This window comes from Mauremys mutica, chromosome 3 (genome assembly GCF_020497125.1).
Source record: "Mauremys mutica isolate MM-2020 ecotype Southern chromosome 3, ASM2049712v1, whole genome shotgun sequence".
NCBI classification, from domain to species: domain Eukaryota; kingdom Metazoa; phylum Chordata; order Testudines; family Geoemydidae; genus Mauremys; species Mauremys mutica.
Genome location: NC_059074.1, coordinates 61681769 through 61695057, shown reverse-complemented (window position 1 = coordinate 61695057; position 13289 = coordinate 61681769). Strand labels below are relative to the sequence as shown.

The 13289-nt window shown below is 37.9% G+C and overlaps 1 protein-coding gene across 2 annotated transcripts in view; it reads right to left on the bottom strand.

Moving 5' to 3' along the window:
• Positions 1-6143: 6143 nt before the first annotated feature.
• MEI4 (meiotic double-stranded break formation protein 4) overlaps positions 6144-13289 on the bottom strand; it is a 131664-nt gene continuing 124518 nt past the window's right edge. For both annotated transcript variants that reach the window (XM_045010936.1, XM_045010937.1), the window contains one exon: positions 6144-7927. In XM_045010936.1, the coding sequence (XP_044866871.1) occupies positions 7676-7927 (252 nt within the window). In that variant the 3' untranslated portion in view covers positions 6144-7675. The remainder of the gene's footprint in view (positions 7928-13289) is intronic.

The window sequence follows — 13289 nt, the reverse complement described above, 5'->3', positions numbered from 1 at the left end:
AAATAAGGAAGTGTTATCTACTCCTCCTCATAACACAAGTACTAAGGGTCACCAAATGAAATTAATAGGCAGCAGGCTTAAAAAACAATCGGAAGTATTTTTTTCACATAACACACGGTCAACCTGTGGAACTCCTTGCCAGAGGATTTTTTTTTGCCAGTGTGTAATTTTTTGTTTTTTTACCAGGGTTAGTTTTTAATGTTTTTTTAGTTAGGAATTTTTGGACTTTGGCAATGTCAGTGGAGTGAGTGTTTTTTTTTTTTAAAGCAGTTGTGGTTTAGCATTTTACAGGGGAGATTACCAGGACATTACCCTGTAATGATTCTGCTTTTTTTAGAAAAGTTTAAAGGCATAGTAGGTCTGTCAGTGGACAAGGGAGAGGTTACGAGCACGTCATCTTGTTCTTTTTTTTTTGCTGTCCAGAAGCACAGTAGAACTAGAAGAAAGAATAGGCTAATCATTAGTAGGAAAAATTTTTTGATGTGGAGGGGTCTTTTTGCTGTGAGAATCCTGGGTCCAAGCAGTCAGTCTTTGGCACTTCACAGCGGAGTTGGTAGTTAACAGGACTTGGAAAGGGCCTTTTCAGCGTGGAGCCAAGGCAGTCTTTTGTTGATGGATTTTTATGTAGACCCAGTTTCCTGGTTTTAACTAGTGGCAAGGTTGCACAGGATTCTTTGGTAGTGCTTTCTTTACCTGTGTATAAAAAGACTTAACATATTTTATTAGTGCCTGACAATACTTAAGCATTATGTTATTCATTAAATGAATGTTCATTTGAGCTAGGGTTAGTGGGGGTGCAGCTGGTAGTCGCATTGGGCGTTTTGTCAAAATTTTATGAGGGCTGAGTCCAGTTTTTTAATTGGGAATGGCTTTTATACTTATTAGTGCCAAAGGAAGGGCATCTGGCCATTTTGTTTTAGCACAAATCTTGGCCAGTTTATTTTTTTAAATTTTGTTTTGGCGTTCCACTGTTTTAAGTGAGGGCAGTGAAGGTTGTGTTGGATTTGCAAAGCTGCACATAACTTTTTTACCATTTGTCCAGTAAAATTAGTTTCACGATTATTGTTGATACTTACAGGGATGACAAAACGTGGTACAAAATTTTTAAGCAAAATTTTACAACAGTTCTGGCATTTGCTTTTCTGCAGGGAAAAGCTTTAATTTAATTGGTAAATACATTAATTAAAACTAATACATATTTATAATTATAACATTTAGACATTTGAATAAAATTAATTTGAATATTTACAAAAGGTTTTCAAGGAGGGAGTGGGCTGCCCGGTGCACACCAATTTTGTTTAACTGCAGCAACCATCCCCCCCTTTCCTTGGTAGTTAGCCAAGTCTTAGCTGTGAGCGGTGTCCTTGACTGGGGCTAGCGCCTTATTTTTAGGCTAAGCATGTTAGCTATTTTTTTTTTAAATTTATAAAGGAAACTTTTACTTTTTAGTTATACATTTTTTTATACCATGAACACATAAACATTGCTGTTATACAGTATATTAGTTTTATTATTTAATGTATGCTACATATATTTTTTTACTAAAATAACTTTATTACAGAGGTTTAAAACAAACCAGGACAAGCACACCCACTTTGAGAAGTTTACTTAATATAATTTTTAGTTTAATAGTTTTTTACAATTTTTAGCTTTTGCTTTTAAAGACTGTTAGTATGCAAATTTTAACAACAATTTTTAATTAAAAGATTTGGCCAATGTAGTTTTTTTTTTATTTAAAAAAATGTATAAGACTTTAGTATATTACATTTTTTGATGTATTTAAACATTTTGTATTTTAAGTTGAACAGAACCAGTATTTGCATTTTAATTTAACCCTTCCACTTGATTTTAAATTAGACCATTTTATAAAAATATTAAACACATTAATTCTGGCCACGAGACAAACACCACAAGACAGAACATAGAACACAAAACATAATTTTACTTTGTTAGTAAATACATGGTATGTTGAATGCTGTTTAGCTGGCATTAGTTTTTTTTTGATTATTTGAAAGACAAAAACAGAAGTTTACCCCTTTTGGGCAGTTAATTATTACTTAAAATATACAAATACTTTTGTTGATTTCAGGCAAAACAGGGGAATTACCCCATATTTTTTTTGCCTGAATTTATTTATAAACATTTTAAAGACACCAAAAACTTTTTTTTTAGCACTTTTATAAAGTTTAACTGCTGTTTTTTTAGCAACTACAGAGTTAACTTTTTACTTTTTTAAAAAAATTACTTGTTTTTTTTTAAATTACTTGCTTGCTTTTTAACAGCCACTTACTAATTTAAATTATTATTTAAAATATTTTTTTTAGTATTTGAAATTTTTATGCTTATATTTATTTATTTTTTTATTTATTACACTTTTAAAAGTTTTTAACCTGTTTTTTAATTTTTTTGTTTGTTGCCTGCCCGCCTGGGCCCGATCCTGCTTTTTTTGCTGAACCGTCCCTTTCATGGACACCAACTTGTTTTACCACCATTTTAGCTAGGAGGGTGGGCTTTTTAACTAGCCCCCACCCTTTTGGTCTTTTTTTTAAAACATTTTTACTTACAAGACTACCCGAGTTTTTCCTAGTAAGGCTTGCCACCTGGGCAAAAAATACATGGCCATTGGGTAAAGGCCATTTACTTAACACATAATTTAAACCCCTTTAGGAGGTCTACCCAGAGACCCACCCATTTGTCTGCTGACACTTAAACAGAAAAGAAAATTACACAGAGAGCAGAGAAAATTACAGTCTAAGCCAGATTTTTCCTACTTTTATTACATTGTTTGTTACAGGGGGCGGGACTGAAGGATTTTAATACAACCTCAGAGCTTCATCGCACACATGGCTTCCACCCTGAGGAATTACGAACGAGAAGTTTAGTTTTGCTCACACACCTAACTCCCAAATGAGCAGAGCAGAAAAACAACAGTAACCGGTTAAACAGAACAGAACCAGAACTAGATAGTGCACCAAAACCAGATAGTATTTTTTTATTTTATTAGGGCTTACCTTTAATTATGCAATTTTTAATATATAACACCAACAGTACCAAACAAAGCAAACATAAAATAACAAGGGTAAAACAGATAGATGGTGTAAATTCTGCAGGGACCCCCATTTTTAATTACTTACCAAACTGTAACAAATTTCTGTTACCAATTTATTTCTCATGTCAGGTGATTAGACTGACACTGCAGGAGGTTGGGGGAAGAAAACACACCATATAACCAAATTTTAAAGCTTCATTAAAAATAATAAAACAACAATGGAGAGTGTTGGGAACACTCCCACATCACTCAGGAAAAATATGAATGCCCCAAGCCTTAAGCCACTTTAATACTCACACGTCTCACTGGAAAGTTAAGCTTTGCAAATGTAATTTTAATTCTGTAACTTGTACTGCCTTTGGTTTGCCTGTCTCTATTTTTCCACAACCAGCTGGGGCTGAAAGCAGGTTTTTTTGCACTTAGCATAGTCTGCGCTGGTTCTTGACCTTGAACACAAAGCAACTTTTCCCTTCATCTCTGGGACAAGCTGAATTTCAAATTAATTTGTTTCTAGACAAATTGCTTACACTGTGTCAGAGGCTTTTCTTTGGTGATTAAAAGCTCCTCTGAGATATATGATCTTATCTAGATTGAAGGTATTTTTTAATGGGCATTGTTTAGATGGATTTTCACGTGTGTGAAGATTCCAATTCTCTAAATACCTGCAGGTTTTAGGACCACAATGTACGTACATGTACTATGCTGGGGTACCCTTAGGGGGTAAGGTGGAATATTTAGACTCTCCCTTACCCATTTTCCACTTACACACACAGAGAGGGTGCCCTGTCCGCGCTAGCAGCTCATAAACTAAGGATCTCTCCCTACAGGGCACTCACACAGGAGAGACTAACAGGAATGACCATGACTCTCCTACACCTCCCTTCAGCAAAGAGCGTCGGCTAGTCTCTGGGAGACACAGCGCCGCGTACTCTGATTGCATCCAGTGAGATGATCAGACTGTCAGTAGCCCACATGGAAAGGAATGGGGGGAGGGAAGATGGGTTCACACATTTCTAGACCCAGGCAGCTTCCTTGCCGGACGATGCCAGGCCGAGTCAGCCCACCGTGGGTCGGATCTCCTAAAGATCCACTAGTTACCGGGCTTGCGTTAGAATAGTCCTGATCATGAGCATTCGCTTCACAGGGTATTCTGTGCGTCTTCCGGTAACAGCCACTCACACTGGTATACACACACACACACACCCAGACCATTATTTCCTATTACCACGATGCATCTTATTTTGCTGCACAGTCAATAAATTCAGATGGCATGAGCCCAACAGAGACAGACGTTCCCACGGACAGTCCTCCTCCCAGTGCAGCTCTGGGGCATATGATGGGGGATTTTTTACAAGAGCTTTCTATACAAACAGCTTTAGAAGCTACCCATTCACTGACAAAACAGAAGTAATTGAAGGATCATGTTGTAATTAAGTGATCCTTCCGGTGGCCACCTTTCCTGGCTCTCTAGCTGATACTGAGGCCAGTCTACTGTACAAAATCTTTTCAGTTTACTTTTAGCCAATGGATTTGATTCAAACACTTTCCAATTCGCCAGAATGCATTCTAAGGGCGTACACCGTGCCCTGCCTGTCCCCTGTCCCTGCCCCATACCACGGGCTTGCCCTTGACCCACTATAGGACGCTCTCTCGTCTAGTGGGAATTACAACGGCTGGGCGTCCCCAGCCTCAGGCAAAAGTCCACACCACTGGACTGTTCCTACCTTACCCACAGGGCCGGTTCCTCACGGTCGCCTGCAGCTGCTTCTCCACTCTCTGAGCGCATTGCACCGTTGTGTCCTCCAAGGTCGGCCTGACGCGTCTCTGCCGAGGCCCCCGGTAAAGGCACCAGTGCGCGCCGGGCGTCGGCTGTGACCGTCGTCCACCGGCCATTGGAGGAGTCCGGGCAAGGCACAATTTTGCCTCGAGCCCACCCAGGGACGCCAAAACTGTTGCCGGCTCAAAGGGCCCAAGGCGGAGCAACAGCGGGGGTTTGTTGCCCGGTGTGCGTCGCACTAATTATCACACCAGGGTGGAGAAGCAAACCACGTTTATTTGAGCCCAAATAAGGTGCCAGGGAGAAAAAGCATTTTTAAATCCTGCACACCCGCGCGCAGGCGGGGTCCCAGCATTTATACCCCCATTGTTTGTGTAAGCCTTTTGTTCGGTTTTCCCCCTCACCCCTCCCTTCCCAGCAGCAGTTACTTTAAACATTACATTTTAGCGTGTTAGAAAAGTTCCCATTCGCATGCTTATCTTTGGCCTTGTTGGCCCAGGCACATGTAGACTTTTCTCCCCCCTCTCCCACTCCTCCCCGCCGCTTTTGCTGTTTCAAACTCCTGCATCTGCAAGCTGAGACAGCTGACAGTTACACATTTTGCTTGCAGTCTGTTAGCATCTTAGGCTGGTTAAAGTTCACAGCATGGAAGACCTCTGGTTCACTCAGGCCTGCAGTCACAACTTTGGTTTACTTAGGCCTAGTGACACCAACATTGTGAAGGCGAAGACTATAACAGGGTTCAAAAAAAGAACTAGACAAATTCACGGAGGATAGGTCCATCAATGGTTATTAGCTAGGATGATGTCCCTAGCCTCTGTTTGCCAGAAGCTGGGAACAGGCGACAGGGGATGGATCACTTGATGATTACCTGTTCTGTTCATTCCCTCTAGGGAACCTGGCATTGGCCACTGTTGGAAGATAGGATGCTGGGCTAGAGGGACCTTTGGTCTGACCCAGTATGGCTGTTCTTATTTTTGTTCACTTTTTGTATCTCTCTTCTTTTTCCACCACCCTGTATGTCAATGTCACTTTTACCTTTCTCCTCCAACACAATGAGTAGAAGAGTTGACTAAGAAAAGAAGAAAAAACCCAAAAGCAACTCCTTCAAAAAGTAATCATGTTAGTGGATGAGTGGTTGACAAGCTTAAGTAGATATAAAGTTTAGTGATATCTGTAACTTGTCACTATTGGAATTAGCTGATTTTCTGATGTGGCTATTCACGAATAGTAGTTCATCTGTTTTATACATCAAATGGATTTTTGTTGAAATTTATTAATATAAAAACATGAAAAAATGGTACCCCTATGCTATAACCAAAACCCAAGTTTAATAACTCGAACATAATACTAGAGAGTGGTAAAACAGAAATCACAAGACAATTTTCTTAGTGGCCCAGTTATGCCTATACAGCAGTGTTGTTCTGTTGCAACATAATACTAATATATTTTAGCAATACAGAAAATACAGTTTTGATCATTAAAATAACATGTATTCACATTTAATACAAACATTTTTCCAATGTGTGAAGATGTGTTTCACTGAATTTTAGTAACGGATAAAAACAGATTAAAATCTATATGAAGCAAACTTTGTGATGGGAAGAAACTGTACAAATATTACAAATATTTAATTTTAAGTGAATCTCACTAATAAGAACTCATAATATTAATATTGTTTGATCTCCCTGAGAAATTGTAATACATTTTAGCAATTACACTCCAAATATAACAAAAATTCTGGGTCACTGTAACAACTGTTGGCCCCAAATTTTAAAGTTTTTAGGTTTAAGAAGATTCCTACCAAAAGTATGTATATATTTATGTAAATCCAGTATAAAGAAATGAAAATCCAAAAATTAGATAAAATCCCATTTAAATGTTCATACATTATACCTGTCTAGCTTAGGATTTTTAGGTTCAAGCAATTACAAAATGAGCTAAATTAATACAGGTGCAACTCCATTAACTTCAGTTGAGTTAATTCAGATTGAATTTGGCTCCGTGTTTATGCACGTACAATTAGTGTATATGCAATGTTTGCTGAAAATGAGAAAAGGATAAAAATAGACAAATTAAGCATTGGTTATATCAGACATAAAACAAATATTTTGGTTAAGTTGGAGACTACAACTGACTTAGGAGAATGTGAAAAAATTATCTAAGTTATAGCTGTACTTAGCTAAAATAATTTTTTCTGAAAACAACAACGCTTCTGCATATGAATATATATCTGTATTTCCACCACAGCATAGAAATCTTCGCTATATAGAATTTAACCTTAACATATTGGCCAAGATTTAAAACAGTAATAAAATAAAATCATGGATGCCTACAGTTAGGCTTGTGAGTCCATATTTAGGCACCTAAATAAATGGTGTGATTGTCAAAAGTGCTGAGTATTCAATAGCTCCCACTGAAACATACAGAAACTGCTGGATGAGCAGCGCTTTTGAAAGTCATGCCACTTATTTATGTACCTAAATATGGATTCATGAGCCTAACTTGGGCACTCAATTTTTTAAAATCTTGGACTTAATCTAAAAGTTCATTTTAGATACCTATTCTAAATATCACATAAAATGACTGTTGCTCAACTTCCATTCATGTAGACAATGTAATACACAGGAGTTTCCATAATAAAAGCCAGCATTTACCCACAGTTACTACACAGTGGCATTCAAGATATCACTCTTTTCTATATGAAGAATGAAGGAAAAAAAACAACCACATTATCTTAGATTCTGTTGTTTAGTCTAATCATTGAAAGTCTTTCAATAGTGACCATTTTCATGCTCTGGTTTTCCACAGCTATAATGAATATACTGCTAAAAAGAAGCCTGGCTGTTTTAAACAATTTGCATTTGAGAGGAGTTCAAAAGAGCACCCAGTCTCCACATATAAACAGAAAACAATGGGAATTCATCAGCAAGATGGAGAATAATTTGATCAAGGTTCTGCAGAAATTTGTTTTTTTCTTCTCCATCATAGTCCGAGCTTGAAATGTTACCTTCTTCTGTCCCCTTCTGAAGAAGCTGTTCCAAAATCATGCAGAGAGAAAAAATATTCTCATACTGGGTAACATTATACTTGGCCTCGATCTAGAAATAAAAAGAGGTGCATAAGCGTAAACTGAAAATGCTTTTGCAGTCCATCAATGCTCCAGAGAATGTTCTTAAAATTCTTAGCAATGTTTATTTTGATATAATTGAGGATTTCCCCACAAAAAATAACCTTTTCATTATACATGCCACCCTCCAAGCAATTAAATATATTTTTAAATCCAAAGCTTACCAGCTTCCATAGTAAACGGTTTAAGAAAGCTTATTTTTCCACTTAGCCATAGAAAGACCACGACATACTATAATGATACATGGATGTGCCGATCAAAATCAATGCAGTGGTACCTTCAGATCAGCTTTTAAAAACAAATACATTATAAACTGAATAAATCTTTGCTTAAGCCCTCAGATACCAAATAGCATAGTATCAGAGGGGTAGCCGTGTTAGTCTGGATCTGTAAAAGCAGCAAAGAGTCCTGTGGCCCTTTTCAGACTAACAGACGTATTGGAGCATGAGCTTTCGTGGGTGAATACCCACTTCGTCAGATGCATGTAGTGGCATGTATTCACTCATGAAAGCTCATGCGCCAATACGTCTGTTAGTCTATAAGGTGCCACAGGACTCTTTGCTGCTGAAATAGCATAGTGTTATACTTTTACATGAGAAATTAGGTAATTTAGCACCAAGGAATTAGACATCATAATGCACAATTATATTTTCCATGGAAAAAGCCAGATTTGAAGGCTACCGAATCTCTCTCAGGCAACAAGATTGGGCATGGAAAGACAACACCAGTTCTTATGATGGCTGATTTCTTGCTGTCCATTGAGACATTAACACTCATTCTGCTGGACCTCTAGCTGGTACTTGATACCACTGATCACCAAACTATTCAGAATCTAGCTTAGGAGCAGAAATAGCCTTAAATGGAATGGTTCTTCTCAGACTGAACCCTAAAATTTGTTATACCAACAGTCCAAAAGCCTCTGACTTTCTCTCACTTATTATTCAACATCTATATACACACTTTGCATGTAGTATGCAGTGGTAGTGTCATCTTTAATTAAAATAGCTTAACAAAAGAAAGACTAAAGGGTGACATTATTACAGACTACAAGTACCTATATGGGGAACAAATATTTAATAATGGGCTCTTCAGTTTAGGAGAGAAAAGTATAACAATCTTTTGGCTGGAGTTGAAGGTAGAAACATTCAGTTTGGAAATAAGGCATTAATTTTTAACAGGAAGTGTAATTAACCATTAGAAAAATTTACCAAGGGTTGTAGTGGATTCTCCATCACTGACACTTTTTAAATTAAGATTTGATATTTTTCTAAGAGATATGTTCTAGGAATTATTTTTGGGGCAGTTCTATGGCTGGTGTTATAAAGGAGATCATACTGGATGATCTCTATAATCCTTCCTGGCCTTGGAATCTATGAAGCTCAACACCTGCTTCTTCAGACCCAGCAAGATTAAAAAGCCAAGGACATAAAGGGGAAAGTTAGAGGATTGAAACATCACAGAATATGAAACTATACGAGATAAACCCGAAACACCAAGGATAGGTGGGTATATGGAGTTACAGTCAAGGTTTGTGCTGGAACCTTAAGTTCAAATTCCCACAGTTTCTTGCGTTTAGTTTCTCCCTCTTGCCCCACTCTAATATAACATTATATTAGTGTTATAAGAGGATAATACATTCTCAACCATAACTCCCACTTATTGTCCTGGAACAACTGTTGCATAGTCAGGACTATATCTTGAATATATTGTTCACTGTTTTGCTTCTGGTACCAAAGCTCTCCCTGGGACACCTGCAGGCTAGGTGAGAAAAACCTTTCCGTCCTCCATTTGCAGATACCTTGGAAACTCCACAAGTGTGAACTCGTGGAGTTTTCCTACTGTGGATCTGGGATATCCCAGTCATTGATTTAGTGATGGGAAAGGGGACACAGATGTAATTGGTTGTATAATTACAAACGTGGTCAGACACTTCCCAAGACAAATGAAAAGAAATGTTACAGAATAATGAACTAAGAAAAATGAATTTGTGGTTAAGGTACTGGAGGTCTGGGTTCAACTCCAGTTCTTCCAAATATTTTCTGTGTGACCTTAGCCAAGTTATTTTTGGAATTTTCAAAAACATCTAAGTGAGTAAGGGGCACCAGTACCATTGTTTTCAATTGGACTGGTACTCCAAAAATCATTTTGACTTTTGGAAAATCCTACACTTAATGTCTCAATGTCACAGTTACCCGTTGGTAAAATGGAGAGAATACTTCCCATTGTCAGAGGGGTGTTCTGAGGATAAATTTAATGTTCGTGAGGCACTCAGCTACTATGATGATGGAACCCATGTAACCACCTAGAGAGAATACTGCAGTAGAGGGGTTCACAGATGTAACAAAATGGAGTGTGATTCAAATCTATTTTAAAGGAGTTTTTGTTTTTGTATTTGTATTTCTTTTTTTAGCATGACCTAGATCAGGGACTGGCAACCTTTGGCATGCAGCCCATCAGGGAAATCTGCTGGCGGGCCGGGACGGTTTGTTTACCTGCAGCGTCTGCAGGTTCGGCCGATTGCAGCTCCCGCTGGCCGCAGTTCGCCGTCCCAGGCCAATGGGGGCTGCAGGAAGTGGCACGGGTCGAGGGATGTGCTGGACGCCACTTCCTAAAGCCCCCATTGGCCTGGAACAGTGAACTGCGGCCAGTGGGAGCAGCGATTGTACGAACCTGCGGACGCTGCAGGTAAACAAACTGTCCCAGCCTGCCAGCAGATTTCCCTGATGGGCCGTGCGCCAAAGGTTGCCGATCCCTGACCTAGGTTGTATGCAAAACAACAAATATATAGAGACAAGTCTCTTCAAGACACAATTTCCTTGAATATTATACAAGATTCTTGTATAAAAGAGAATGACAATATAGACATGAAGTGCTGTATATAAAATCTTGTGACCGATAACCATAGAATGGTGTCTTTCTTGAGGGACCACTCTCATACTAAGGTTTTCTCCGAATATTATTTACAACTCTTTTCCTCTGCTATGGAAAAGAGAACAGGTACCTGCTATTCATATTCATCACACGTGGTCTGATAGTTTCCGTTCATGTTTTAATCCTGGTGGTGTTTCCAAAAACATCCTTAACAATATATTGTAAAAATATGTTTATTTGTAAATGCACTAAAATTCTAGAGGAGAAAACACTGATATTGTTGAGATATTTGTACAATTTTCAAGAGTGACTAATTACTTTAGGTGGCTCTATTTTTGAATGTCCAACTTAAAGGGACCCAATTATCAGAAAATGTTGGGCATACATGCTCTTTGAAAATCAAACACCTTCTAGGTGTATCAACTTGGGCACCCAAAAATGAAGTCACTCCAAATTAATTTTCACTTTTGAAAACTCAGCCCATAATATACATATTATGGTAATGTTTTAGTAATTGCATTTTGTATTACATTACAAAACATATTACAATTTTAAAGTGCTATATTGGAAATATCAATTTTATTGTACAGTTACATTTTTGTTATTGTATCATGTTGGCAAACATATTAACCTGAGGCCATCACTAATTAAATACACATGAATAATTATGTAGATTTATAGGCAGTTTATCATAAAATTGAATTCTGTTTCTGAGGATTATGAATCCAATCCTGCTCCTACTCTGCAGTCAGTTGCAAGACTGGCATTGACAAGTAGTGAAGGATCACAACCTAAAAGAGTGACAGAAAACTTTTCTGGTTTCTCATAAAAGAGTTAATTGCCAACCTGGAGATCATACCAGATTTGGCCCACTCAAGGAGAGAGGTAAACTGGGTAGTCACCCCCTATTGCACTCTATAGACCCTCAGGAGAAACAGTCCAATTTTGTTTAGTAAACGATCACTGTTAATGGCACATAATCAGAAACTGCCCAAACGTAACCAATTATAACAACTATAAAATGAGGATTCTTTACAGATTTGTAGAGTCTAAGGCCAGAAGGAATGACTGTGATCATCTAGACTGGCCTCCTCCACAATACAAGCCATTGAGCTTCTGCAAAATAATTCCTACTTAGTTTAATTAATAAAGCAAAGGTTTTGATTGTTTATTTTTATGCAATTGCTTAATCCAAACTGGTAGATGTCTCTATTATGGGAAACCAAAATTACAAGAAAGAAACATTGTCATTTTATAAGAGAGGAAATCACCAGGAAACAACAATCGCCAGTTGTTAAATGAAAATTCCTAATTCTTTGCCATTACTAAATAGTGAGGGAAGTCATCTTTGTTGAATGAGGTCATATACCAAGGCGATGATTTGTTACAAGCGTGACAACTGTATATGATATACAATTACACCTCTACCCCTATATAACGCCACCCGATATAACACAAAATTGGATATAAGGTGTTAAAGCAGCGCTCCGGGGGGGTGGGGGAGCTGCGCACTCCAGCGGATCAAATCAAGTTTAATATAACGTGGTTTCACCTATAAGTTTTTGGCTCCCGAGGACAGCGTTATATCGAGGTAGAGGTGTATCTCTATATGCAAATTGCTGTTTTGAATTCATTGAAGGCCTTCTTAGGATCATTATCTAAAATCCTCCGGGCACTGGGTTTATTAAAGTAAAATTTTAATCCCTTCTTATGACCAGCATGTGGAGTTGCCTTTCCATTTGGTATTAGGCTGTCAGGAACAAAAAGGAACAATAAGAGAAAATGAAAAGGCAGTGTTCTGCTTAGTAGCAAAACCTATTCTTTTTTCAGTACTATCTTGTCCTGAAAAGACCATAATTATGACGGTTAGATGAATAAAGTTCCTAGCTAGCAGATTCTTCTAGCTAAAACAATAGCTTGTAGGAAATCAACTTTATACATGAGAAAGTATAGAAATATGTTTGGTAAGGGTTAAAAAAATGGTTTGGATCTCTGGGTATCTGCATGTTCATATGCATACAAGCAGATCTCAACCTCTAGTTTCTGATTGTTTGGTCTATAGCACCAAAAATGTCAGCACCGAATTTCATTATGGCACAGATCATACAGCAATAAAATAGTGTGAAATAATACTTCAATGAGAACTGTTGGTCACTAATCACTTTTGAAAAACCAGGCAAGTGCGTAAATGTGGATTTAGGATCTTACAACTTTAGCTTCCAATTTTATGAAAATTGTGACTTAAAAGAGGACAAGTTTTTTCCATGTTCTTTGTGACAAACTCCCACTGAAAGCAGTACGAGCTCTCCTGTAATTAAACAGTGGTTTATGGCCCTAACCTTGCTTGCTGCTCCCATCCAGGAACCATAATTAAAAATGTAATTTGGCCCCTTCCAGAAAATATACCTCTTATTATAATCACCCCCTTCCAATTTAAATCTCACCTCATTGACTGGCTTTTT